This window comes from Eumetopias jubatus, unplaced genomic scaffold (genome assembly GCF_037043125.1).
Source record: "Eumetopias jubatus isolate StellerSeaLion01/CBP00866 unplaced genomic scaffold, mEumJub1_p1.0 scaffold_11, whole genome shotgun sequence".
Taxonomy (NCBI): Eukaryota; Metazoa; Chordata; class Mammalia; order Carnivora; family Otariidae; genus Eumetopias; species Eumetopias jubatus.
The window spans coordinates 87,045,526-87,073,487 of record NW_028274817.1 but is presented as its reverse complement, the minus strand read 5'-3'; the positions used below and the strand labels follow the sequence as shown (position 1 = coordinate 87,073,487).

Here is a 27,962-nt window from a genome sequence, read left to right as displayed (position 1 = left end):
TTACCTTAAACAATTTATTGGTAGTTTCTGGAGACTATGCTCAAAACATTTAAAAATCAATTTCCCAACACCCAAATGATAATTTGCTTAATAATTTGGTATATTTCCTTCCTAGCTTTTTGTTCTATGTGTCTACCTACCTACATACACACACCTAAAATAAATATAAACCAAATATATATGTGCATACAATTTTACTCATCATAAAGTTGCCATTTTTCTACCACCCAGAATCACTGATACAATAGTGCCTATCCTTCCTCTTTTTTTACAATGTAAACCATATGGTATATTGTTTTATAATCTGTTTTTTCACTTAACAGATTACCACAAACATTTCCCCAAATTCTCTGATGTACAATTTTCCACTCATGGGTAAGAATTCTGGGTAAAAAACTGATCACATTTATTACATGCTTCTGGAATTATGCTTTTGTAACATTTATTATATTAAAGGAACATTAAATAATACCTGAAGAGTTTCTGACATTCTTAACATTTATAAGGTTAATCCCCAGGATGAAGTGATACATAATGAGGTATAACGAATAGTGACATTCTCTCACTCTCAAGTATCTTAATAGGTTTTATCTCCTGTATGACTTCTCTGATGTTTAATGAGAGTCGACTTCCCACTGAAGGCTTTTCCACAGTCCCTGCATTCATAGGGTTTTTCTCCCGTATGAGTTCTGTGATGTACAATGAGAGTGGATTTCACACTAAAGGCTTTCCCACATTCACTGCATTTGTAGGGTTTTTCCCCTGTGTGGATTCTCTGATGTTTAATGAGAGTTGACTTCCTACTGAATGCTTTTCCACAGTTACTGCATTCGTAGGGCCTTTCCCCTGTATGAATTCTCTGATGTTTTATCAGTGGTGACTTCTCGCTGAAGGCTTTCCCACACTCATTGCATTTATAGGGTTTCTCTCCTGTGTGAGTTCTGTGATGTACAATAAGGGTTGACTTTTCACCAAATGCTTTTCCACATCTTCTGCATTCATACGGCTTCTCTCCTGTGTGAGTTCTATGATGGACAGAGAGGTGTGATTTCCCACTGAAAGTCTTCCCACATATGCTGCATTCATAAGGCTTCTCCCCTGTATGAATTCTCTGATGAACAGAGAGGTGTGACTTTCCCCTGAAGCTTTTCCCACATTTACTGCACTCATAAAGTTTCTCTTTTGTGTGAGATCTCTGGTGTTTATTGGGGTTGGCTTTCTCATCAAAGGGTTTCCCATGTTTATTACACTCAGGTTTCTCACTGTTACGAGTCCTTTGATGCATAAGGCTGGACTTACCAAAGTGGATTCCTTCATAAAATGCTTGCCTAATGTGTGTCTTCTCATGTCTAATAAGGTGATATGAACTCTTAAAGGCTTTTGCACATTCACCACATACAAATGGTTTCTCTGCTGTGTGAGTTCGCTTGTGTTTAATCAGAGTTGACTTCTGGATAAAGGTTTTTCCACATTCGCTGCATTCATAGGGCTTCTCCCCTGTGTGAGTTCTCTGGTGAGCAATGAGGGTTGACTTCTGGCTGAAGGCTTTTGCACATTCAAAGCATTCATAAGGCTTCTCTCCTGTGTGAGTTCTCTGATGTACTACAAGGTTTGCTTTCTGGATAAACACTTTCCCACATTCAGAACACTCATAGAGTTTCTCCCTAGTTTGAATTCTTTGAGTTTTATTAAGTGCTTGCTTCTGGTGGAGGGCTCTTCCATGTTGATGAGGCTCAAAAAATTTCTCTGCAGGTTGAGCATTATTGAGATTAGAATGGAAGCATAATTTCCAATGTGCCTGACATTCATCATCTTTCTTTCTTACATAGCTTCTGTTTTGACAAAGAAAGTTTAAATTATGTTTTGAACACCTTCCCCAGGAATAATATTTAGGGAGTCTTTGTCTTATAGAAACAAAGTCTGTGTTTGGATAAACGATTTTCCTGAAGGTTGCGAATTCTTGGCCACTTTGATCCTTCTGTGTTTCCTGGTCTACTAATGCAGTTTGCCACAGAAGTTGGTTTTGGCTTTCCTTGTGGTTGTCTATCTGGTCATCAACTTGCCAGAATTCTAGAAAAAATTGCAAAGGACTCATCAAATTTGTAAACATTTCTACTATAATGTTATGGGATAAAATTCGTTCATAAACATCTTGCTGTGAACTCCTATCAGTAGGACTTGAGCTGATGTGGATGGGCTCCCTCCATGACTCACTCTGACTGTAAACACAAAGAAATGCTGGCCCATATTTAACAAAAGTAATTTAATACATAGTCAAGCTCAAAACCAAGAAATGTATTAGGTGTCAAAAGTGAAGTGGAAATTTAAAGTGATGGGGTGAACAGAAACTGAAGCTTGAGGATTTGCAGTGAAATCCAGACCACAGGGCAAAAATGTTCAGGAAACTGGTACGTAATTCCCACTTACAGCTGGGATCACAAGGGCCTTCCATATTTGTTAATGCGGAGCTAGAAAGACTCCCTACTGGTCAAGGAAACTGGAAAGAAAGATATTATAAGCAAAAGCCTAGTAATGTAACTCAATCTGAAAATATCATAGTTTTAGTAAAGAGCCCACAAGCTGAAAAATTAACATAAAAATTGGTCCTGTTATTCGTAGGTTCCTAGGAGTGGCAAACTCTAAAAGATACATTCTTATGTTTTTATAGCTTAGGACTCACAGAACTTCTATGGAAAACCAATTCTCACCGAAGAGTTCACAGTAAAATAATTTAAACCTCACAAGGAAATGAACCATCTTGAGAGATAATCAGCAGATACATTTAAAGATACCCCATTCCTAGAACTGCAGCTAAGAGAACAATCTAGACTTTAAAATTTCAAATATTCAAAGAAAGAGGGTAAGAGCTATATTATGGGGTAAAGAAGGGAACATTTGAAAAAAGAAACATAAATAGAAAATATAGGTATTATTAAAACTCTAAATAGGTTGAACAGCAGACTAGTCACAGATAAAGACAGATTAAATGAATCAGATGACAGACCTTAACAAGTCACCCAGAATGTAACATAAAGAGCTAACAAAATGGAAATAGGGTAAGACAAAGAGAAAAATGTAAGTTCCACCATAGGTTTAATAGAAAATCCAAATGGAAAGAATAGAGAGAAAGGGACAGGGGCAATATGCCAAGAAAAGGATTCATAGAGCAGTCATGAGACTGCCATACTTATAAAGGCTAGGCTGCAAGGTTAGGCCCTGGCTGACATCTGGGAATTTGGAGTTCAGGAATGTCTCCACTATTCCCTAACTGATAAGGCTGCTTGTACAAACAATGTGATTCATGTTGAACATTTCCTTTCCTTCTGTGAATCTGGAATTTTGGTATGTGCTAGGCAGAGCCACTGAGGGTACTGAGTTTCCAATGGGCTTCCCTGGGCACACATGTTGTTGCATTTTCTCTGCTGGGAGAAGTGTGCCCTGTATGACCCGACAGCATAAGGAATCCTGTACATGGATTCGTCCAGACTCTGCTAGTGTCTTTTCCCCTTGTGATCTAGTAGACTATCCTTACTACATTGCTTTAATAAACCGTAGCTATAGATACAACTGTATGTGGAGTCCCATGAGTCCTTCTCGAAAATCTCTAAATATGGTAGTGGTCTTAGGGACCCCTGAGCTAGGCAGTATTTGAAGAGACAATGACTGATAGTTTTCTAGATGGAAGAAAGGTACACATCCTACCACTGAATGTCCAGAGTCCTGAGTGTGGTAAATAAAAGCAAAACTGAACCTGGACATAGTTTAGTGGAACCACAAGACTTTTAAGTCAGAAAGTAAGTATGGAAAGCTACCATGGAGAAATTTTTTAAATCACCTACAAAGAAACAATTAGATCAACATCAGACTTCATCAGCAATAAAAGAAGTCAAAAGATTAAACAGTGTAGTGTATTCAAAGTCCTGAGAGAAGCCTGATTTCATCTTAGAACTCTATCCCCAGATAAATTATCACAAAGAAAGATGACAAAATAAAAGTGGTTTTGGACAAGAAAAGATAGGGAATTTATCACACACAAAGACTGGCTAACAATAATGCTTGATACTTGAATATTTCAGGAGGAAAATAATCACAGGGAAAAAGTTGGGGGGTGTAAAAATGCAGTAAGGGCAGGAAGAAAGAGGTAAAGAGGGGCACCTGGGTGGCTCAGTAGGTTAGGTATCTGACTCTTGATTTTGGCTCGGGTCATGTGGAGCCCCGTGTCGGGCTCCGCATAGCACAGAGTCTACTTGAGATTCTCTCCCTCTCCCTCTGCCCCTACCCCTGCTCGCTCTCTCGCTCTCTCTAAAATAAAGTCTTTAAAAAAAAGAGGTAAAGAAAAAGCAGGATATATAGACAATACAAGAAAAGAAGAAATACTAACATAGTAATGGCACAATAAATATATATTAACCCCATTAGTTAAAGGGCAACCATATTAAATTGTATTTTTCAAAATCAGCTTTATGTTTTCCAAAGATAATTAGAGCAAAATGAGAGAGAAATGTTGAAAATAAAATTATGGAAAGAGATGTACCTGGTACTGAACAACCAAAACACAGGTGGTAAAACAATGCTTATGTTATATAAAACTGAATGATCTTGATGCCAAAAGCAAATAAGAACAGAATATGAGACTGTTACAAAACAATTTCACTTAAGTAGATGCAAAACTCTTTTTTTTAAAGATTTTATTTGTAACACAGGGCTCAAACCTACAACCCTGAGATCAAGAGTCACATGCTCCACTGACTGAGTGAGCCAAGTGCCCCAAACAGATGCAGAACTCTTAAATATACAAGGCAAACTGATTCTATGGATGGGAGAGAAGAAAGGTAAATAATATCCAGTAATGTTAAAAATGTACATACCCTACTATGTATTCCACTTGTAGTTACACCACAGAGAAAATTCTGCAAGTGTGGGCCAGGATACATGTACAAGAATGGCAATAAACATAAACAATGAAATTTCCCAGTAATGGAGGTACGGATCGATGGACTGCAATACTCAGATGCTGGAATGCTATACCAGAGTTAAAATGAATGAACTAAATGTAATGTATCAGCAGAGGTGAAGCTCAAAGGGCAACGCTAAAGACAGAAAGTTTTAGAAAGAGCCCTACAGTTCAAGTCCAGTAATCTGGTAAATTTACAAAAGGAACACTATATGATTACAGATACAAATATATGTACTGCAAGTATAAAAACATGGATTAGAAGGATATTCACCAAATTCATGATACTGTTTGCCTGGGGAATGAATGAGAGGAACAGGCCTCAGGAGAGGAAAAGAGGCCTTGACCTTTATTTGTACACCTCTATTTCTTTTATTAAAGAAACCACCACCACCAAGTATCAAAATATTGACATTTGCTACTTCTGGGAGGTAAGTACAAGGGTTATTAGTTACAATGATGATTTTCTGTACTTTTCTGTAGTTTTAAGAGACATGCCTAAGGCAGGACTTCTGGAAAGGCAGTGAGGATCTCAGTAAATCTCCCCCATGAAAGCAATGAAAATACTGGCAAAATTATCAATATCCATCCTTTCAAGACTTTGGAAATTAACCAAAGGCATACAAGGAATCACGAAGCATTTATTCAAGAAGAACCAGTGAACCTCAGTGAGAACAGCCAAATCTGTAGTGTTTCACTTGGCACTATTCACCTCTTCTCCCCGTACCCCAAGCCACCGGCTCCCCAACTCTGCCCCGTAAGCAGTGAAAACTGGCAGCCTCCCAGCAGCCTGAGGGGCTGATGTGTTTTGGGCCTCCATCAAAAGCCCCATCCTCACTCTTTGACCTAACTTGGAGTTCTGCTCTAGAACAGACACAGTATGTGTCTATTCTAGAAAGGACACAATATGGGAACTCAAAGCCACATGAAGAAATAAAGAGCACCAGTAAAGGTAGGGGGCAGGCAAGTGCTAACACAGCAAGCCAGGCGCCTGGCTCAAGTCTGGGAATTGAGCTTTCGGAATGTTCCCTATGTTGATAAGACTATTTTGCTGGCTTGGGGCACCGAACACCTGTTCTCTTCTGGGAGCCTAGATGCCTGACCATTAGAGGCTGATGATTTTTTGGCCTGAGGCGCCTGTTTTTACTGGGTCAACTTGGAACCTTCCACAAAGTGAAAAGGGCTTTTTAAAAAACCGTGCTGGCCACTTGGACTTGAAATGTAGCCATCCAGCTCTGCAGCATCTTGGCTCTGCACGAGAAAGGAGCAACTATCCCTGTAGGGATTTATCTCCTACCCCAGTGCCCAGCAATACTGGTGAAAATGATCCCACATCAGGGCACACGGAGAAAAGTCAGAGAGCATGAGATGAAGGGGAGGAGGGGGTTAAGCTTACAGACAGAAAAAAAAAAAAAACTGATACCAGGTATCAATAATCAGAATAGATTCAGAGTTCTCAAAAGGAACACTGAAAATCAGAAGACAATGGCGCAATGCCTTCAAAAGTCTAAGGGAAAGAAATGTCCATCCTAGAACTCTACTCCAAGCTCAACTCTCCATCTAGGACAAGGATAACAAACACGTCTAGATATTTAAAAAATCTCAAAAAATTTACCTCCCATGGACCTACATTCTTTCTTAGTTAGGTACTGGAAGAATGTGCTCCAATGAAATATGGAAGAAGGCATGGCATAAAGCAAATGGGGACTCCAACAATGCAGAAAGTCGAGGGAATCCCCCGAATAATGGTGAAGGATATGAGGATGGCAGTCACATGAGCAGGAATGAGATTAATCCACCCAGAAGGGAGAGGGTCAAATGGCTCCAGACAAACTCAGGGGTAGAACACTGATGGAACCCCTGATAGTTCTGGAAGCATTCCGAGTCACTCTAGATAGCTGGATATGGAGTATTAAAGTTGAACTGGTGATAAGTACATAGAGAAAGCAGCAAATAAAAGAAACAAAGCAATTATTAACCAAAGGAAACAAAGTTATACAGGAAAACTAAATGAATCCTAGATTACTACATGGCTCAACTGTGTCCAGTGTTTACACAGTCATAACGTCGTAAGCAACAGTACTGTCAGAAACCAAAATTGTGGTATAATCATATTGGGAACATTGGGGAGCCAAAAGTCTCTGTGTGTGAGTATGTTTGTGAGTGGCAGGAGCAATGAGGTGAGCAATCTTCCATAGTAGAAAATTTTACATAATTATTTGAAGACACAGTAAATTATAAAGAAGAGTGATACAAAAAACACCTGCCTATCCACCACTCGTTAAAAAACAAATTATCATGGGGTGCCTGGCTGGCTCAATTGGTAGAGCATGTGACTCTTGATCTCAGGGTCATGAGTTCAAGCCCCATGTTGGGTGTGGAGCCTACTTAAAAAAAAAACAACCCAAATTATTGTTCCCTTTGAAGTTGATGTGCCCATTTCATTTTCTTTCTTCTCAGATCATCACTATCCGGAATTTTATGTTTATATGCCTTTGACTTTCTTTATAGTTTTACCACACTTATTTTATTCTTTAAACCTTGGCCATGATTTACTTTGATAAAATCAAATCTATTTTTCTTTTCCTCAAGAGAATCCTACCTTAAGTCAGTAAATCTGAAATCTCAAACGAAACATAATTGTCTAGAAAAATGACCAGAACTGACAGAAGATGTACAAAACATGAATAAATCAGTAATTATTTTAAAAATTATAAACTTCACTCGTAATCAAAAGTCTTGCCCTAAAAAAGGGCATCCTATCCAGATGTTTTTGTAGATGATTGATATCACCTCATAAGAACAGGTATACTTCAGTCAATACAGTTTCAGAAACTAGAAAAAGAAGGGAAAGTACTAGGTCTGTTTTATGCAGCCAGTATAACTGTGTCTACCAGAATAAGAGGACAGCACAAGGAAAGGAAACCTAACTCATTTCTAAATATTAATGCAAAACTCAAAACTTGAGTAGACTGACTTCAATGAATTAAAAAAAATGCTTCACAACGGAGTAGGGTTTAAGCACAGGAATGCAAAAACAGTTCAATTTTATATATATGTGTGTGTGTGTAATATTTATTTATTTACTTACTTACTTATTTATTTATTTGACAGAGAGAGACACAGCGAGAGAGGGAACACAAGCAGGGGGAGTGGGAGAGGGAGAAGCAGGCTTCCCGCGGAGCAGGGAGCCCGATGCAGGGCTCGATCCCAGGACCCTGGGACCACAACCCAAGCTGAAGGCAGACGCCTAATGACTGAGCCACCCAGGTGCTCCACAGTTCAATTATCTGTTATATTAATATCTATTAATATAATCCACCACATTAACAGATTAAGGAGAAAAAATCATCTTCTCAATAGATGCAGAAATAAGCATTTGAGAAAATATAACATCTATTCTTGATTTTTTAAAAGATTTTATTTATTTATTTGAGAGAGAGAGCAAGCGAGCGAGTGCACGAGCAGGAGAGGAGCAGAGGGGGAGGGACAAGCAGACTCTGCACTGAGCACAGAGCCTGATTTGGGGCTTGATCCCATGACTCTGAGGATCATGACCTGAGCCGAAATCAAGAGTTGGATGCTCAACCAACTGAGCCATCCAGGTGCCCCTTACGATTATTAAGAAAGTCTTAGTAAACCAGGAATATAAAAGAAGCTTTTGATGAAAGGGAGCTTTCGAAATACCCCAGCAAATATACTTAATGGTGAGTTGGAGGAGGTCTGTCATCTCTCTGTGCCTCAGTTTTCTCATCTATAAAATGAGGATACCAACCAGCCTACTTGATAGGGTTGTTCAGAGGATTAAGTATGTACAAAGCATCCAGAACATAGCAAACACTCAGATACTGCCTATCATCATATTACTATCACTGTCCCCATTATTTTCATTAAAATCAGAAACAAACAGGGAATTCACTATCACTACATCTATTAAACACTATACTACAGGCCTTGACTAATATAGGAAAAAGAAAGAAAATGTGTAATTGGGGTTTTTGTTTAAGTTCTAATTTAAATCATAGTTAGTTAATATGTAGTGTAATATTGGTTTCAGGAGTAGAATTTAGTGATTCATCACTTACATATAACACCCAGTGCTCATCCCAACCAGTACCCTCCTTAATGCCCATCACCCATTTAGCCCATCCCCCTTCCCACCTCCCCTCCAGCAAACCTCAGTTTGCTCTTTAGAGTTAAGAGTCTCTTATGGTTTGCCTTCCTCTCTTTTCTTTCCCTTCCCCTATGTTCATCTGTTTTGTTTAAGTTCCACATATGAGTGAGATCATATGGTATTTGTCTTTCTCTGACTGACTTGTTTCACTTAGCATAATACCCTCTTGCTCCATCCATGTCATTGCAAATGGCAAGATTTCATCAAGATTTGATGGCTGAGTAATATTCCATTATACACACACACACACACACACACACACACACACACTACTAGGCAGATGTGGCCCTTCTAGATGTGAACAGGGCCAGGTTACTTTGGAAAGAGGGCTTCCTGCTAGCATCAAGGTGACCTCAGCAAAGAGAGATTGGAGGTGTGCTATGGGGCTGGAGGTTTGCTAAACAGGGAGGAGATATGCTAAATGCCTTGCTGGAGTAGAGACACTGCCTATAAGGAGAAAATTGCAATCAGGGCCCTAGCCGAGGCATCTCTAAGGAACCCTTGAAGTGCCAAGGGCAGGAAGAAGAATTGGTCTTTGGAATCTGCCATGTGCAGAGGGCACCAATATCTAATTACATCTTTATCAGTCAGGTCAAACTATTTTTCTCCTTTGTATCTCCTTCCTTCCTCACTTGCTTCAGCCAGGGAGCCAGGGAGCCAGAGACGGCCTAGTTGTCGAGTGGGGGATGAGGAGAAGGGAGAAGAGCTAGCGAGGAGAGTAAAGAAAGAAAAAGCTGAGCATGCTTCTTTTAGCCACTAAAACTGCCCAGCCTGAAGCAGTGAAGCAGGCATTCGTTGGGGGAGAGATTTCCCTTTCAATAAAGTTCATAGTTTTCATGACTACATGAGATTGGACTTCTAAAACTAGAAATGAGGCTACCACTGACCCTCAGAAATTAAAAGGATAATAAAAGAATATTATGAACACCTTTATGCCAAGAAATTTGACAACTCAGGTGAAACAGACAAACTCCTTGAAAGACACAAATTACCAAAGCTCATTGAAGAAGAAATAATATGCTGCATGGTGTTATACAGAAACAGTGGATCGTGGATCAGCACATCAAAAACTAATGATTTATTGTATGGTGACTAACATAACATAATAAAATTTAAAAAAAAGACTATATGCAAAAGAAAAAAAAAGAAATAATATGAATAAACCAGTATCTATTAAAGAAATTGAAACTGTAGCTTAAATCTTTCCACAAAGAAAACTCTAGGCCCAGATGACTTCACTGGGGAATTCTATCGAACATTTAAGGAAAAAATAGTACCAACTTCTATACAAATTCTTCCGAAGAACTGAAAAGAGAAAATCCTTCCCCGTTCATTCTATGACTTCATTATCTTGATTGTGGTGATGGATTCATGGGTGTGCACGTCAAAACTGACCAGATTGTGCACTATAAAGACATGCAATTTCTTGTAAGTTAATTATACCACAGTAAAGGGGTGAAAATAGCTAAATCAGTACTCAGAGACAGTCAAAGCTTTCCCAGTGCTTATATTAGAAAAGGAAGCTGTCAAAGCAATGACCTAAGCTTCTACCTTATGAAAAAAGGAAAGGAAAATACATTCAATTCAAACTAGCAGAAGGACAGAAATAACAAAGATAAAAGCAAGAATGAATAAAATCAAGGTTTCCATTACTGGCCACAATGGAGGAGATCTACCATAGCCTCTCTCTCCTACTGATTCTTGCTCTTGCAACGAAAAACTCTGGACAAAATATGTAAAGCAACTACTTGAGGGTTCTGAAAAATAAACAAAAGCAGGCACTCTGAGGGGGAGTCAGAAGGTAAAGAAGCAGCTCATACAGTGGGTTTCCGTTTTGTCCCCCCTCATATTTTTGCAAGACTCTGTCGCCATGACCTCCACAAGTTCTGAGCTCATCTAAGGACTATGCATGCAGGGGTAAGGAAAGCCTCACACCAAAGCTTTAAGAACTGAACTAAACTAAGATTTAAAACCACAGGTCAAGTCTGAGTAACACCGGAATAACAAATGCTTGAGACCTGAAGCAGGAAAGCAAGTCTTTGATAATTGCAAAAAGACTTAAATCACCACTCAAGTCTCAAACTAACCCCTGAATGGTGCATACACAGGAAAGATGCAAAGAAAAATGGCAAAGGCTTTGAAAACTGAACTGAATGGAATTAACACCCACAGAAGGTGAGACAAAACTGGTGGTCTGAATCTAATCAGGTGTCTTATGTGATAAACAAAGATTAAAAACAACAAAACAATCTCCATTATTCAGGATAGAATCCAAAATTATTCAATATAGGGCGCCTGGGTGGCTTAGTTGGTTAAGCAACTGCCTTCGGCTCAGGTCATGATCCTGGAGTCCCAGGATCGAGTCCTGCATCGGGCTCCCTGCTCAGCGGGGAGTCTGCTTCTCCCTCTGACCCTCCTCCCTCTCATGCTCTCTGTCTCTCATTCTCTCTCTCTCAAATAAATAAATAAAATCTTCAAAATTATTCAATATAACAACAACCAGCAAAATCTGACCAATTCTTTTTTTTTTTTAAGATTTTATTTATAGTTGAAAACAGAGCTACCCTATGACCCAGCAATTGCACTACTGGGTATTTACCCCAAAGATACAAATGTAGTGACCTGAAGGGGTACGTGCACCCCAGTGTTTATAGCAGCAATGTCCACAATAGCCAAACTATGGAAAGAGCCAAGATGTCCATCAATAGATGAATGGATAAAGAAGATGTGAGATATATGTGTGTGTATATATATATATATATATATATATATATATATATATATACACACACAATGGAATATTATGCAGCTATCAAAAAACCCCGAAATCTTGCCATTTGCAATGATGTGGATGGAACTAGAGGGTATTATGCTAAGTGAAATAAGTCAATCACAGAAAGACAAGTATCATATGATCTCACTGATATGAGGAATTTGAGAAACAAGACAGGAGCATAGGGGAAGAGAGGAAAAAATGAAACAAGAAGAAACCAGAGAGGGAGACAAACCATAAGAAACTCTTAATCTCAGGAAACAAACTGAGGGTTGCTGGAGTGGTGGGGGGTGGGAGGGATGGGGTAGCTGGGTGATGGTCACTGGGGAGGGTATGTGCTATGGTGAGCACTGTGAACTGTGTAAGACTGATAAATCACAGACCTGTACCCCTGAAACAAATAGTACATTATATGTTAATTAAAAAAATAAAGAAGATAGTAGGAAGGGAAAAATGAAGGCGGGGGGTAATTGGAGGGGGAGATAAACCATGAGAGACTATAGACTCAGAAACAAACTGAGGGTTCTAGAGGGGAGGGCGGTGGGGGGATGTGTTAGCCTGGTGATGGGTATTAAGGAGGGCACATACTGCATGGAGCACTAGGTGCTATACACAAACAATGAATCATGGAACACTACATCAAAAACTAATGATGCAGTATGTGGTGACTAACATAATAAAATAAAATTAAAGATTTTATTTATTTATTTGACAGAGAGAGACACAGTGAGAGAGGGAACACAAGCAAGGGGAGTGGGAGAGGGAGAAGCAGGCCTCCCGCCTAGCAGGGAGCCCGATGTGGGGCTCGATCCCAGGACCCTGGGATCATGACCTGAGCTGAAGGTAGACACTTAATGACTGAGCCACCCAGGCACCCCTGAATCCGACCAATTCTTAAGGGAAAAGACAATCAACCAATGCCAATCCTGAGATCACGCAGGCACTAGAATTATCAAAGACATTTAAGCAACTATTATAACTAAGCTCTATGAGATAAAGGTAAATACCCTTGAAATAAATGGATAAATAGAAATTCTCAAGATTATAGTACTGTAAAAAAGAAATAAAAATTAGAACTACAAAACACAATTATCTGAAATTAGAAAAAAACCAACTCATGGGATGGACTTAGCAGAATGGCAATGAACTTGAAGTTAAAGTGACAAAGACGATCCAACCTGTCAAACTGCACAACAGAGAGAAAAAAAGACTGGGAGAAACAAGAAAGGAAAAACAGTATCAGATACCTGCAGGACAATATCAAAAGATCCAACATTCATGTCATTAGAGTCCTCAAAGGAAAAGAGACTGGTGCAGAAAAAAGATCGGAAGAAATAATGGCCAAAAATTTTCCAATTTGGGGGTGCCTGGGTGGCTCAGTCAGTAAAGCATCTGCCTTCAGCTCAGGTCATGATCTCAGGGTCCTGGAATTGAGCCCTGTGTCAGGCTTCCTGCTCAGCAGGGAGTCTGCTTCTCCCTCTCTCTGCCCCCACCCTGCTCATGCTCTCTCTACTCTCTCTCAAATAAAACCTTTTAAAAAATACTTAAAAAATTTAAAAAAATTTTTTTTTAAGTTTCCTAATTTGGAGAAAGATATAAATTTATAGATTCAAGCAGCTCAGCATAGCCTAGGTGGCTCAGGTGGCTCAGTTGGTTGGGTATCTTGACTCTTGGTTTCAGCTCAGGTCATGTTATCAGGGTTATGGGATCCAATTCCATGCTCGGCTCTGCGCTCAGCACAAAGTCTGCTTGTCCCTCTCCCTCTGCTCCTCTCCCTGCTCTCTCTAACAAATAAATAAAATCTTTAAAAAAAAAAAAAAAAAGCTCAGCACATCAGAAAAAATATAAACTCAAAGAAACCCCCAGAAACATTACAATCAAATTGCTGGAAAGCAAAGTTGAGAAAAAAGAAAAACCTTCAACAAAAGCACACTGCATATGAGGAAACAATGATCCAAATGACTGTGAAGCTGTCATCAGAAATAATGGAGGCCAGAAGATAATAGAACATCTTTTTTTTTTCAGAAATTTTTTTTAAGAGAGGGAGGGCAGGGAGCAGCAGAGGAAGAGGGAGAATCTTTTTTTTTTTTAAGATTTTATTTATTCATTTGAGACACAGAGATACAGAGAGAGAGAGAGAAAGCATGAGCAGAGAGAGAGGAAGAGGGAGAAGCAGCCTCCTCGCTGAGCCAGGAGCCCGATGTGGGGCTTGATCCCAGGACCCTGGGATAATGACCTGAGCCGAAGGCAGACGCTTAACCATCTGAGCCACCCAGGCGCCCCGAGAGGGAGAATCTTAAGCTGGGCATGGAGCCCCATGCAGGGCTGGATCTCACAACCCCAAGATCATGACATGAGCCAAAATCAAGAGTCGGATGCTTAACTGACTGGGCCACCCAGGCGCACTGATAATGGAACATCTTAAAAATACTAAAGGTGAAGAAATGTCAACAGAATTCTGTATCCAGCAAAAATATCCTTCAAAAATGAAGATGAAATTTAAAAATTCACACAAGGAAAACGAAGAGATATTGTCACTGGTAGATTTGTTCTAAGAGAAATGACACAGGATCTTCAGACTGAAGGGAAATAGTATCAGAGGGAAGCACAGAACTTCAGGAATAAATAAAGAACAGCAGAAATGGTAAAATATCTGGGTAAGTATAACAGATCATTTTTTTCCTTTTGAATTATTTAAGATATGTATGGTAGTTGAAGGCAAAAATGGTTACATTGTCTGGGGGGGGTTAAAATGTATGTACATATAATGCATTTGAAAACTATAACATAAAGGAGATAAGGTAAAGGGACCAATATTAAAGCTTCTACATATTGTGTGAAACGTTAAAACATAAGTCTAAGTAGCCAGGAGGAACTTCACTCTGTGTGGTCCCCAAGGCTTCATTAACTCTGACCTTGGGGCAAGGACCATCTCCAAGCCTAGTGGGGGCTGCCCTCCTACCCCCTCTGGGCCCTCCTTCCCCAGGCTGCTCCCCAGGAGGCACAGCCTGGGCTCCTCAGAGCTGCTGCCCGCTGTTGAGGCTGCCGGAATCTGTTGCCTTGGCAACCTGCTTAGTTACCAAGGCCGCCCACTGGGACATCATCGGAGCAGCTGGTGACATTTGAATACGCGGACAGTGTGTATCGATGTGGAAGTTCCCAATTGTGATAACTGCAGTGGGTTATAAAAGGGAATCCTGGTTTTTAGAAAATATACAGTAATGTGTTATGGATGAAGGGGCATTGCACCTCCAGTCTTAAATGGTTCAGAAAAGTGCATTTAAATATAAATATATGCATATAGATAACAGACGTAGATACATAACGCGACAAAGCAAACAGGGCAAAATGCAACCAACTGGTGAATCTGGGCAGAGTCTATAGGAGGTTCTGGTATTGATTTTGAAATTTTCTGTAAATTTGAAACTACATCAAAATTAAAAGTTATGAAAACAAAAAAGCAAAATAAAATATATGCCCAAGTACAATGTCAAAGATTAACTGTGTATCTTAATCCCTAGAGCAACTATTAAACTAAAAAAATACGGAGATATTGACAAAAAGTAAATATATTGAAAATAGAATAAATTGCAATTGCACTTCCTATGCAAGACCTGTGCATTCAAAACTACAATCTTACTGAGATAGATTTTAAAGGACCTAAATAAATAGAGAGCTACATCACGTTCATGAATTGGAAGACTCAATATTGGTATTTCAATGATCCATAGATTTAATGCAATCCCAAACAAAATCCCCACAGGCTATTATGTAGAAACTGACAAGCTGATGCTAAAATTTATTTGAAACTGTCAAGGACCTAGAATAGCCAAGACATTATGAAAAGGAAGAACAAAGCTGGAAGATTCATACCACCTGATCTGAACACTAAATGTAAGGCTATAGTAATTAAGAAGTGCAGTAAAGGCACACAGATCAACACATACGTGTTCAACTGTTTTCAACAAGGGAGCCAAGGTAAACTGATAGAGGAAATACAGTATTTTCAAAAAAGCTGCTGGAATAATTGAATATGCGTAGGCAAAAGAAAGAACACTGATCCTTACCTCACACCAGGTAAAAAATACTTCTCTCATTATGTCCATTGACCTAAATATAAGAGCTAAAAATTGTAAATCTTCTGAATGAAATCATATGAGAAACTCTTTGCTACCATGGATTAGGATTAGAAAGAGAATTGTTTAATAGGGCACAAAAGGCATGGATCATAAAAGAAAAGCTTGATAAACTGGGCATTATCAAAATAAAGAATGTCTTTTTTTTTTTTGAAAGATCCTATTAAGATAAACACAAGCCACAGCCTGGAAGTAAATACATGGAAAACACATAGCTGCTAAAGGACTTGCATCCAGAATATATAAAGAACTCTTAACCATTTGATACCAACAAAAATGGCAAAAAGTTACCACAAACAGTTCACCCAAGATGTAGAGATGTCTAATAAGCACATGAAAAGACGCTAAACATTAGTTATTGGAGAAATGCAAATTAAAATCAAAATGAGATGCTCCAACACAAGTACTAGAAAGAAAGACTAACGATACTCATAATACCAAGCGCTATCAACGATGCAAAACACCTAGAACTCTCATGTTGTCGATGGTCAACAAAAATGGTACAGCCGTGCTGGGAAACAGTGTGAGGCTGTCTTGTGAAGTTAAACATACATTCACCATATGACCAAGCAATCTGAATCCAGATATTTACCTAAGAAGATAAATAAGTGTGCATACAAACACCTGGACGTGAATGTTCATAGCAGCTTCTTTCATAATAACCAAAAATTCAAAAAATTCAAATGTGCGTAAACTGCTTAGTGAATAAACAAATATAACACTATTTACCTTCAAAAAGGAACAAAATGCTGATATATACCAAACATGGATGAATCTAAAAAGCATTAAGTGAAAGAAGCAAGACACATAAAATTATTTACTATGAAATGCATTTATATGATATTCTAAAGAATAAAACTAGAAGAATAGAAATGAGAAGAATCCAAATCCAAATCCCAGATACTGAAGTGAGAAAGAATTGTAATTACAAAGGGGCACAAAGGGATGCTTTAGGGGAATGAAGAGGTCCAATATATTGATGGTGTTGGTGGTTACATGACTAAATCTTTGTTAAATCTATGGAATCATACACCTAACAAAGGTGAAGTTCAGGGTATATTTATTATACCTCAATAAACCTCACTTAAAAAAAGAAGAGTCACATCTGCATAAATATGTAATGAAAACACATATGGGAATTCATTAAAACATTATTACATACAACCAAATTCCATACGGTACTATTTATGAATTTCCTTTTATTAAAATACCTATTAAGCATTAAGAAAAAACAATATTAGGGCGCCTGGGTGGCTCAGTTGGTTAAGCGACTGCCTTCGGCTCAGGTCATGATCCTGGAGTCCCGGGATCGAGTCCCGCATCGGGCTCCCTGCTCAGCAGTTAGTCTGCTTCTCCCTCGGAACCCTCCCCCCTCTCATGCTCTCTCTCTCTCTCTCTCATTCTCTCTCAAATAAATAAATAAAATCTTAAAAAAAAAAGTTTAAAAAAAAAAGAAAAAGAAAAAACAATATTAAAAAGTTGTGACCTCTAGTTAATGATACGCCTGTGGAAATATTCAGGGGTGAAGGGTACCGATCTCTGAAACTTACTAAGAAACTCATCACAAAAGGAAAGAGGACTGATGGAAGGGCAGAGGAATTAGTACACAGACAGAAGAAAAAGCAAATAGAGCAAAATGTTCATTGTAGACTCCAGGGGGAATTCTGTGGGTGTTCAAACTATAATTCTTTCACTTGTTTGGTATGAAAATTTGTATAATCAAATGTTGGGGGGAAAGGCTAGATAAAGAACAGCAAAGTAGGGGCGCCTGGATGGCTTAGTCGTTCAGCGTCCGCCTTCGGCTCAGGTCATGATCCCGGGGTCCTGGGATCGAGCCCCGCATCGGGCTCCCTGCTCAGCGGGAAACCTGCTTCTCCCTCTCCCACTCCGTCTGCTTGTGTTCCTGCTCTATGTCTCTCTCTGTCAAATAAATAAATAAAATCTTAAAAAAAAAAAAAAAGAAAGCAAAGTAAACCCAGAGTAAGTAGGAAAAAGGAAATAAAGGTAAAAGGAGAAGTGAACAAAACGGAAAACAAGAGCCAGGGAAAATTCACAAAGGCAAAGACCTTTCCGTGAAAAGCTCAACAACCTTTTGATGAACGTCAGACTTCACCCTACTCCATGGGACTGGACAATTTGGATTACTAGAGCGAGGCCACTCGAGACTAACCATTCCTAGAAGATTTCTCTCAGACCAACCAGCGAATTTTTTAAAAAGGTCTATTTATTTATTTGAGAGAGAGAGACAGAGAGCAAAAAGGGGGAGGGACAGAGGGAGAGGGAGACAAGCAGACTCCCCACTGAGAGGAGAGCCCGATGCAGGGCTGGAGCCCTGGACACTGAGCTCACGACCTGAGCCAATATCAAGAGTCAGACATCCAACTGACTGAGTCACCCAGGAGCCCCATCAGAACAACCAGAGAATTTCTGGGACCTGCCAGAAATCTCCTATAGGCCCAGGGGAATATGCAAGTCCCGAAGCGGCTTGAAGTCTGGAGGAATGGCGGAAGAGAAAAAGCTGTCCACCTGCTCCTGTCGTCTCCTCCCCCCGACCCCTTGCTCCTCGGTGAGGCCTGGCCGTGTCTCTCTGAGCCCTCCTCTGGGGATATTTAAAACGGTGGATCCTAACTGGCCATGGGCGCCGGGCTATCTGCTGTGTCCCTCACAGTGCACAGAACCGGGACCACCCGGGGCTTTCTGGAACAATTTCCATTGGGTGGAATTTCCACGGCCTAACCGTGAGGATCCTGTGGGGTCCACAGGTCACTATGTGAATGCCTTGGGTTAACAAAGACTGTAGTATAAGACATGTTCTATTAAAAACAATAAAAATAGCGATAACCACTACCGAAAGCTCCCGGGGGTCGAGGCACCACTTCTGGTGCTTTACATTCATCCACTCATTCAACCCTGACAATCCCGTAAGTTCTAGCATTAGCCCCGCTCTACAAGCAGGCCCAGAGGCTCTGAGGCGAGTGTGCAGAGGGACAGCTAGCGAGCGAAGAAGCCAGAAATCCAGTCTGGGCTGTGAGCTCCAAAGCCGGAGCCAGTGACCCCCGGCTGTGGGTGAGCACCGAACCTCCTTCCTCTGCCCTCCTCCAGAAGGAAAGATTATTTATCGAATGTTCCACCAGCCCCACACCGCGACAGGAAAGAATAAGATGCAGGCATTCTCTCTAGGGTTCTGTGTTCTAGGCAGAGAATAAGCCACAGACGCTTAGCTAGGTTTAGAGAGAGTTACCAGATGGAATGCAGACATAGAAGCTGAGCTCTATCATTTACACTTAACAAATGTAACCAACAGAGAAACTACAAATAAGAACGTGGCAAGCATGGTGAAGAGCTGAGGAGAAGGCCAAGGTGGAACTGAGATAAATCCTGAGTTTTGATAGAGGGGAGATAGAATAGGCATCTCCAGAAACGCAGGTATGAAGGGATTCCCGGGACCCAGGAGGTGCCCATCCGCAGGATTACAAAGAGAAACCCTGAGAAGAGGCAGAACGTGGAGGTGTGGCTGAGAATGTGCTGACATGACCTGGGTCCCGGACTGCCCTGCACGCACACCCAACGTGGGTACACTTCCTTCCAACAGAACAGGTTTTCACGTAAGGTTACCGGACTCAGGGAGGGGGCTGTGCCTCTGAGCGTGCGCTTCCTCCTTCCAGGGCACCACTGGACTGAGAACGAGACTCAGCCAGTTCAATTCCCGGACACCCCGGAGGCAGGCAAAACCAGGCCACGAGCAGAGCAGAAACGCGGATGGTTCTGCGCACGGCAGCGGGTACGGGGCTGACGGAGCACGGAGAGGACGCTGTACCCCCGAACAGCCGTGGGAGAGGCAGGTGCAGGCCAGCCCGGGGAGGCCCCGACAGAGAGAGGGTGCCCAGCCCAGCAGAGGCGGGCTGTGGGGAAGCCATCCAGGGGGCGCGCGCCGAGGCCGGACGCCAGGCGTCCAGGGCGGGCGCCCGGAGCAGCCGCTGGGAGCGCGCCAGAAGCAGAGGAAGGCCGGCATCTGAAGAGTGTGTGGATCCCCACAAGGGGCCGCCCAGAGCCAAACCAACCAAACCCACGGAGGAGGAGGCCAAGAGCCGCTGTGCCCAGGACGGAGGCGGCGCTCACTGAAGCGGGCCGCCCGGGAGGGATGTCCTCTCCGGGTCCCCTGTGTTCTGGGGAAAGACAGAGAGGACCCGGAGGACAAAACAGGTGAGTGGGAGGGAGGCAGTGGTAAGAGCAGGAAGCTGACAACAGGCGGCGTCGGGTCCCATCCGGAAGAGGCAGAGGGACTGAGAAGCGAGGACTGGGTCCCGTGAGGGCTGACGCGGCTGAGCACGACAGGAGCGCAGGGAGAGAGCACGGGGGCGGCCCGGCCCGGCCTGGCCCGAGCCGGAGGCCACCGGCAAAGCTTCCGGTCCCCACCGGCTCCAGCAAGCCAGGCGGGATGGCTTCCCTGAGGCTGAAGAGGGCTCCCAGCGTCAGATGTGAGGGGCCCAGAGGACGACAAAGAGGACGCGTCACACCCACAGCACATCTCTTCTGAGCAAAAGGCAAATGCCCACGGGAGGGGAAACACCCTCAAAGCTTCCAGACAGGAGGGGGAGCAGGAAAGGGCAGAGGCCACCCGGGATACCGGGAGGTGGACTTGGGACCTGAACCCCGAGCAGAACCAGGGGGCTGCGGAAGGGCGGCGGGGGGCGTCACGTGCATACCACGGCGGCTGGTTTCATCGAAGCCAAGTCAGGTCCCCGAGTCTAGGGACTTTGAGAAGAGCCCCCAGGCCCGCCCCTGACGCCCAGCTCTCGCTGACCTCCTGGGTCCCCTGCCCTGGCCCGACGGGCCGCGGGCGGGCTCACCTGGAAAATTCGGCGCTGACGGCCCTCCGTCTGCCCTCCTGGCCTCTTCTCCTCGTCCCAATCTCGAGACCTCATCCGGTCCGGCAACGAGGTATCCTGAGGAGGGGAAATGACACAGACGTCGTTAGCAATGCCAGAGGCGTTCCGGAACCGGGGCCTCTCCTTGCCAACCGAGACGGTCCGGCCTCGGCGCGCGCCCCCTGAGGACGGCTCTGTGCCCCTCCGTGCAGACCAGTCACCGAGAGGGCGAGAGCACAGACACCCTGGGCGGGGTGCACACGGGGCTCTGACTTCCCAGCGGTGAGCCTGAGGCTCCAGAGCGGGCAGCAGCTGAGGTGACACGAGCGCGCGTGTCCCAGTCACGCTGCGCAGCCGTCCCTCACCCACGGACACCAGGTGGCTGTAGTTCTCCAGTGTGACATCCCTGTAGAGGCTCTTCTGAGCGGAGTCCAGTTGCTGCCACTCCTCCAGGGTGAAGTCCACAAACACATCCCTGAAGGTCAAGGATTCCTGCAACGGCACATTCCTCATGAGCCCGGAGTGCTGCGCTCGGGGACCGGGACCCTGCGTCCCATCCTCAGACTTCCGCACGCAGCAGAGATTCAATCTGGCGCCCACCCCGGGACACCCCGCACAGAGGGCAGACTGGCTTTGCACAGAGTGGGAAGTCACTTGCCCAGGGTCACACAGCGAGGACAGAGGGATGAAAATGCACGCGTTCTGCTCGCCACACCCACGTCCTTCAACACGACACTGCACTGCCCTTCTCGACGCAACTGTTCCCTGCTGTTCGCCGCACGACCTGAGACCGCATAGGGGATGCAATGTTTATGCCACCTAAATTACTTTAAACGTTATAAAGAAACAGAAGAGGCGGTAAAGAGAGCTTCCTCTGGAAATGCAATCTTGCAGCTCCCTGCCTGAACACGGATCACGCTGCTAAGTCCACAGCATACAAGGAATGATGAAAACAAACACACCCTCTCTGAACCGAGGGCGCTTCCCCTAGTAGGGGGAGAAACACCACACTTAATCGAGGTACCCGGGAAAAGGGGGGGGAGGGCAGGGGGGCGGGCTGCCTGTCCTCCGAGGGCAATGGCAGAGACAGAACAGGGAACGGAGCCTACAGAGCAGTCAGTTCGGCTCAGGGCAGGCAGAGAAGGCTTCGCAGAGGACACAGAGCTATGACAACAGTTCTGAACACAGCTCCTCGGTCAGGACTGTGAGGTAATAGGAGATATGTACTGCTCTTGGCTCTAGGTCCCTGTTGCAGAGCTCCTAAAACCCTGACAAATCCCCACGTGAGAAGAATACAAGGAGCATCTCGTGTTCTGATAGGGGACTCGAGGTGAGCGGATGGGGCTGGAGACCAGAAAGGCCGAGCTGTGACCGCAAGCTCCGGATTTTCAGCCCCACCCACCCTTCTCCAGCGATGGAAGAGGGGCTGGAAATGGAGTTAACCACTGATCGGAGTTGCGGTATGACGCCGCCATAAAATCCCCAGAGCATGGGATTCGGGGAGCTTCCCGGCGCGTGAACACATCCATATTCCGGGAGGATGATGCTTGCCAAGTCCACACGGACAGAGGCTCCTGTGCTCAGGGCCCTCCCAGGCCTTGCCCTGTGTATCTGTTCATCTGGCTGTTTGTGTGTATCCTTCATCATACCCCTTAACAAACTGGTAAATGTTAAGTCAGCGTGTCCCCGGGTCCTGTGAGACGCTCTAGCAAATAATCGAATCCCAGGAGGGCGTCACTGGACCTCTGACCTCTAGCCCGCTGGTCAAAAGCCTGCAACTCGGGGCTGGCATCTGATGGGGGGCATGGGGCTGGCCGTGCGGTGGGACTGAACCCTTAACCCGTGGGATCTGATGCGATCTCCAGGGAGACAGTGTCAAAGCTGACTTAACGTGTAGGACACCCATCTGGTGCGGCAGCGAGTTGTTTGGTGTGCGGAAACCTCCGCATCTGGTGACCAGAAGTGTCAGAGATAAAGTGTTCTGTGTGAGGGCAGAGGAGACATGCTGGAGAAAGGCAGGCAGGGAAGACACAGTAGGCAAGGACCGGGCTGTTTCCCTATAGAAGGCGGCTGCACGGTCACCCGACTGCTAATCGTGCCTAATCCACCATGAGAGGGAACAGGAAGCAGGAGGGTGGCAGTCTGACCTGGTCAGCAGACTGAGGTAAGGAAGGAAAGGTGTGTGTTTGGTCTTGTTGGCACCACAAAAACGCTCACTTTTCTGAGTGCCCACATTCCTATCAGAGAGAGAGCAGGACCCCCCCTCCCCCGTTGACACCTGCATCTCCCCCTGCCCGCCCCCCACTGGCCGGTCTTCAGTCCGGGAGACAGGTGGCACCCACAGGGCCCCCACAGGCCTCACGGGGCAGCCGGTTACTCAGCGCTGCAGATGGAGACGAGCCGGGGCACGCCTTGGGCAGCAGGACAGTGACGGGAAGGTGGGGCTCTCAGAGCAGCCACCCCTCCTGTCACCCCTCCCAAGTGACAGCTCAGGTGCTGGGGACCAAAGACCACACTGGTGAGCGCAGGGCAACACCTGGCTCGGAGGCCCTCAGCTGTCAAAATTCACGATGCGCAGAGCCTCTGACCTAGAATCCTCACCTCCAGACAGCTATCTTGCAGGTGAGACAAGCTCACGAGGAACAGACTGAACCGTACACGGCTGAGTATCGCCGCATCGTTTATGATGTCAACAGACAAGACTATCCTCAGTGTACGGCCCCGGCAGAAGGCAAATATACGGGACGGTATTTCCAGCCAGTGGAATATCACAGAGCCAGTTTTGGAAATGGAGTACCACCCGGGGGTGATTTAACCCTTCGGGGAACAGGCGGCAATGTCTGGAGAAACTCTTCACTGTCACCACGGAGGGGGACGAGGTTGGGGACACTGGCATCAGGGGAGCCCGGGGCAGGGACGGTTAGATAGCGTCCAGGGCACACAGCCGCCCTCCACAACACAGCACTGCCTGGCCCCAAATGTCAAGCGGGCCCAGGTGGAAAAACCCGGGGTTGTTCAAACACACAGTGAAACGGAATGATCGTGGAAAAGCCCAGAATGTGCTGGAATATGGGAAGGAAGAGTTCCAAAGCAAATGGCATTCTTAGGTGCAAAGACACGTGCATACGGGATCTCGCCGAGAACGTGTGAAACAAGGAAGGACACGGGGCATGGGGTGACGGGGAGAATTACTTTTCACCTTTTGTCAAACAAGCTTTTGTTGTGAATTTTTTACCACACGCACAGATCATTTCGCACAGCGCTCGATTCAACATTATCAACACTCTGTTCAGACTATGTGTTTAGAATCTTGACGTCCATGGTCTCAAGTGAATCAGGTGTATAACTTATTTTCTGGAATATCTTTATCAAATTTAAAGGTAAGTGGCTCCATAAAACCAACTGGTTTCCTTTTCAACTTTCAACAGCCTGGAAAAGCTGAACACAGAAATTATCTGGTCTTTAACATTTTGGGAGAGTCGTAACTAGTCTAGGGTTTGGGACAGCCGATTCAAGTATGAATACCTTTGACCCCAAAATCCAACTTCTAGGTGTATCCTCCTTAAATACCCGCACTATTGAACACACACATAAAGAGTCATCCAAGAGGCTCCGTACAGAACAGAAAAAGAACATCCAAATGCTGACTATGCACAAAGAGAGCAACAGTTGAATGACACATGCGGAGCACCGCATGCGAACGGAAATCTTCTTTCTGCACCGAGGAGCAACACCACCCAGGGTAGAACCAGGCGGGAAGAACAAGACGGGAGCGGGGCTGGCACGGCATCTGTGCACACGCTCACCCACCACGGCCTATGGACCTGCAGTCAGCTCCTGCAGCTGACAGAAACGCAGCTGCCCCACACCATCCCCACACTGTTACGGGGGGGGGCACTCTGAGGAGAAACGTGGCCCCGGGGGGCAGAAGAAATAGGGATGCTGTGACCGTTCTTCAGCGCACGGAACGTCAAGCATGGATTTTCGTTCTTTGAATATAATGAAAAAGCAAACAGTGAGGTGGAAGCGAAGACACAGAAAAAGCGAGTCTATGGGCTTCAACGAGCTTCCCTGAGAAGCGGAAGAACAACGAGGAGGTGCGTTTCCCAGAGGAAGAAGTAGATGAGAACAGTCACTTTCCTTCTCTCTTTTCTTGTTTTCTATCTTGGGTTTTTGTGGCGGGGTCGGGGGGGGGAAGGATCGGAGAAACCGGAGGTGGATTACAGCTTGAATGGAAAACAGCCACGGCAGAAGGGAGCGACAGATCTGTCAGGGGTACGGTACAGGTACCCCGAAGCTGCCTCAAGTGCCCTGGAAGCAAGGGAGGGGGGAAATTCGGCACTCACCTGGGCCGTGGCCATCCTGTTCTGCCCCGGACAAAGGGCGGGGGATCTAGGAAGACAGAATGAGCGGGTCGAGATCAGAGCGTTCAGCCATGAGACCGTCCCCACCAGCCTGATGACCATCACCCTTGCACCTGGGGAGAATGATGTGCAACGAGCCTGGGAGCTCCAGCCCGGTCCCTGCCACGTGGGTAAGCTCGTGTGGGCTTTGCACAGGACCTGTGTCTGTGGGCTTCCAAACTGCCCCAAATGAACCTTGTTTCATTTCTTAACATATTTAAAAGGAGATCACAAGAACACAAGGGCAGTGCAAGCTCATTTGTTCACCAGTACGTACCCACTGAGGAACGGCAGTGTGCCAGAGCGTTTGCTAAAATGTTGACACTGCTTTTCTCTGACTGCTGATTGCAGTTTGCGTCTTCTCTTTACTTGCATTTTTGAATGTGAACATTATCACTCATAAAATGGCAATGAAAACTGATGACACTGAGCCCCAGAGGTGACAGACAGCAGCGTCTGGAGGACGCGGACCTCTGGCTGTGGTTTGCAGGACGGAGACAAACCAGGGCAGGGGAAGGGGCAGGGAGCGGGAAGGGAGGTGAAGAGCCCAGCACTGGTCATTGCACGAGGAATGTGGAAACCACTGACCTTGTCACCCTGCACACACTGGCCCTCACTGCCCGCCTCCACCCCGATCCCGGCTCGTGACTTCCTTTCCCAGGATGTCCATTCAATTGCCTGCTCTTCCCTGCTTAGCAGTTTTCTTTCCTTTTTTTTTTTTTTTAAGATTTTGTTTATCTATTTGACGGAGGGAGAGAGAACACACGCAGAAGCAGGGGGAGCTGCAGGTAGAGAGGGAGAGGGCCTCCCACTGAGTGGGGAGCCCGACGCGGGGCTCGATCCCAGGATCCTGGGAACATGACCTGAGCCGAAGGCTGACGCTTAACCGACTGAGCCACCCAGGCGCCCCTGCTTGGCAGTTCTGTAAACAATGTCTCCGCCAGGAGCCTCTGCACAGAGTAGCTGCTGCCGCAGCAACCCCGGTGGCAGCCTCGGGACCCCAGCGCTCAGCTCCATGCAGCTTAATGTCTCCTGCTTTCAGGCCCCGTCACGGTACCACCAAAATGAGGCAGCAGAACCAGAAGACGGCGTACCTGCAGACTACTTGCAAATTTTACCAAGGACAAAAGAAAACAAAAGCCTTCTGCACTTTACTCAGACTAGGGGGAGAGTCAACATTTGTGTAGGGGTGGGTGGGATGTTCACACTCTAGGGCTGACGCAAATCCAAACACAGCCGATGGAAAAGAGGGGGGCATTCGGCTGTGCACACAGGCGCCAGTGGCAGGAGAGGACAGAGTCCTTCCAGGCTGGCAGTGATCCTCGTCCCCCTGATCCTGCCCCTGCAGGACTGCGGCAGGCCACTGCCTCATGGTAGCATCCCTCCATCCACCTGCACATTTCATCTCTCTCCTCCGATGGGGTCCGACTGCCCATGGTCACACGGTGGGCATGCTCTCTCCCAGCTGGAGGAGGGACAGAGGCCGCTGCAGGTCCAGCTCTTCTTGGACCTGCTGTCCTCTAAGCCTCCACCCCCTGCCCTGGGGTCCGGGTCTGTCCCGGGCGCCTGCACCCCCTGCACTGGGTTCTGGATCTGTCCTGGGACCCTGCATCCTCTGCCCCGGGCTGAGGCTCCTCCTCCTAGGCCCCTCCTAAGAGCTCTCTAGTTCCCAAGGATGCAGGACCAAAGGATTCAGAGACAAACCCATCTCAGCTGCGACCATCCCTGCAGCACCACGTCTGTGCCTCTGACCCAGGGAGACTCACCTTCTGAGGCGTCACACTGGCTCTTCTGTAGACTAGGAAGCCCAGGAGCAGGAATCTGCAGTTGGTGAGCAGTGGTCTCAGTGATGCACCCTGCTCCTGGAAAGGACCACACAGGAGATGCGATTCACAACCCCTATGATGGAGTGAAGTGGAGGAAAACTCAAATGTTTTCATTTATGGAAGGAAGCACAAGGCCTCATCTGAGTTTGGAGAGTAACGTTTAGTAGGACCCCAGTTATCAGCAGACAAGGAGCTGAGCCCTGCCCTACTATGCCTAAGAGTCCCCGCTCCGGAATCGAACGGATTGCCTGCTCTGTCGCTTTTACTCATTCAGTGAAAATGTTGCGGGCCCGCTATGTGCCTGTTCTACGTGCTGCAGATACATCAGGGAACAAACAATCCCAGGTCCCCGACCTTGTGGAGCTGTATTCGAGCAGGGAAGGCAGACAGCAACCACAAACTTGATCAATTTCGGGAACGTTAGTTGGAAAAGCTAAGCGCCAGGCAGGGGGACAAAACACAGAAGGCTCCCCCGGGGTTGACTAGCTGTGTGACTTCGGACAGGTGCCCGAGCCTTTCTGTTCCTGCTTCCTCGCAATAAAATGAAGATAATCGCAGCATCTGCTCACAGGCCGTCGGGAAGATGCCCGGGAACCCCAAAGGCGCCTCGCACTTACTAGGCACTCAGCAAACTCACTGACTGTATCACTTGCCGTCGCCCGCATCCCGGTGCCCACACTCAGCCGGCCCGGCCGCGAGCCCGCAGGGGCGCGAACCCACCACCCCTGCCCTCCCCTGCAGCCCGTGTCCGCTCCGCCTCCCCGTCCTTGCCTCCCACAACCCGACAGTCGGGGCGGATAACAACAACCGGTGCGACCTCGCACCGCC

General features: G+C 45.4%; 1 protein-coding gene across 4 annotated transcripts; it reads right to left on the bottom strand.

Moving 5' to 3' along the window:
* ZNF674 (zinc finger protein 674) lies at positions 1-27,959 on the bottom strand. Of its 4 annotated transcripts, none has more exons than XM_088028818.1 (6): positions 27,752-27,959; positions 27,075-27,207; positions 25,252-25,297; positions 21,271-21,397; positions 20,888-20,983; positions 1-2,070 (listed from the first exon to the last, which is right to left on the bottom strand). In XM_088028818.1, exons 3-6 carry the CDS (start codon positions 25,264-25,266, stop codon positions 578-580), a joined length of 1,731 nt encoding a protein of 576 aa, XP_087884944.1. In that variant the 5' UTR covers positions 25,267-25,297; positions 27,075-27,207; positions 27,752-27,959; the 3' UTR covers positions 1-577. The 4 variants fall into 4 exon arrangements, with proteins under 4 accessions (XP_087884944.1, XP_087884945.1, XP_087884943.1 ...); XM_088028819.1 differs by having other exon boundaries at positions 27,075-27,170; XM_088028817.1 differs by lacking the exon at positions 27,752-27,959 and having other exon boundaries at positions 27,075-27,735.
* Between the last annotated feature and the right edge of the window lie 3 nt (positions 27,960-27,962).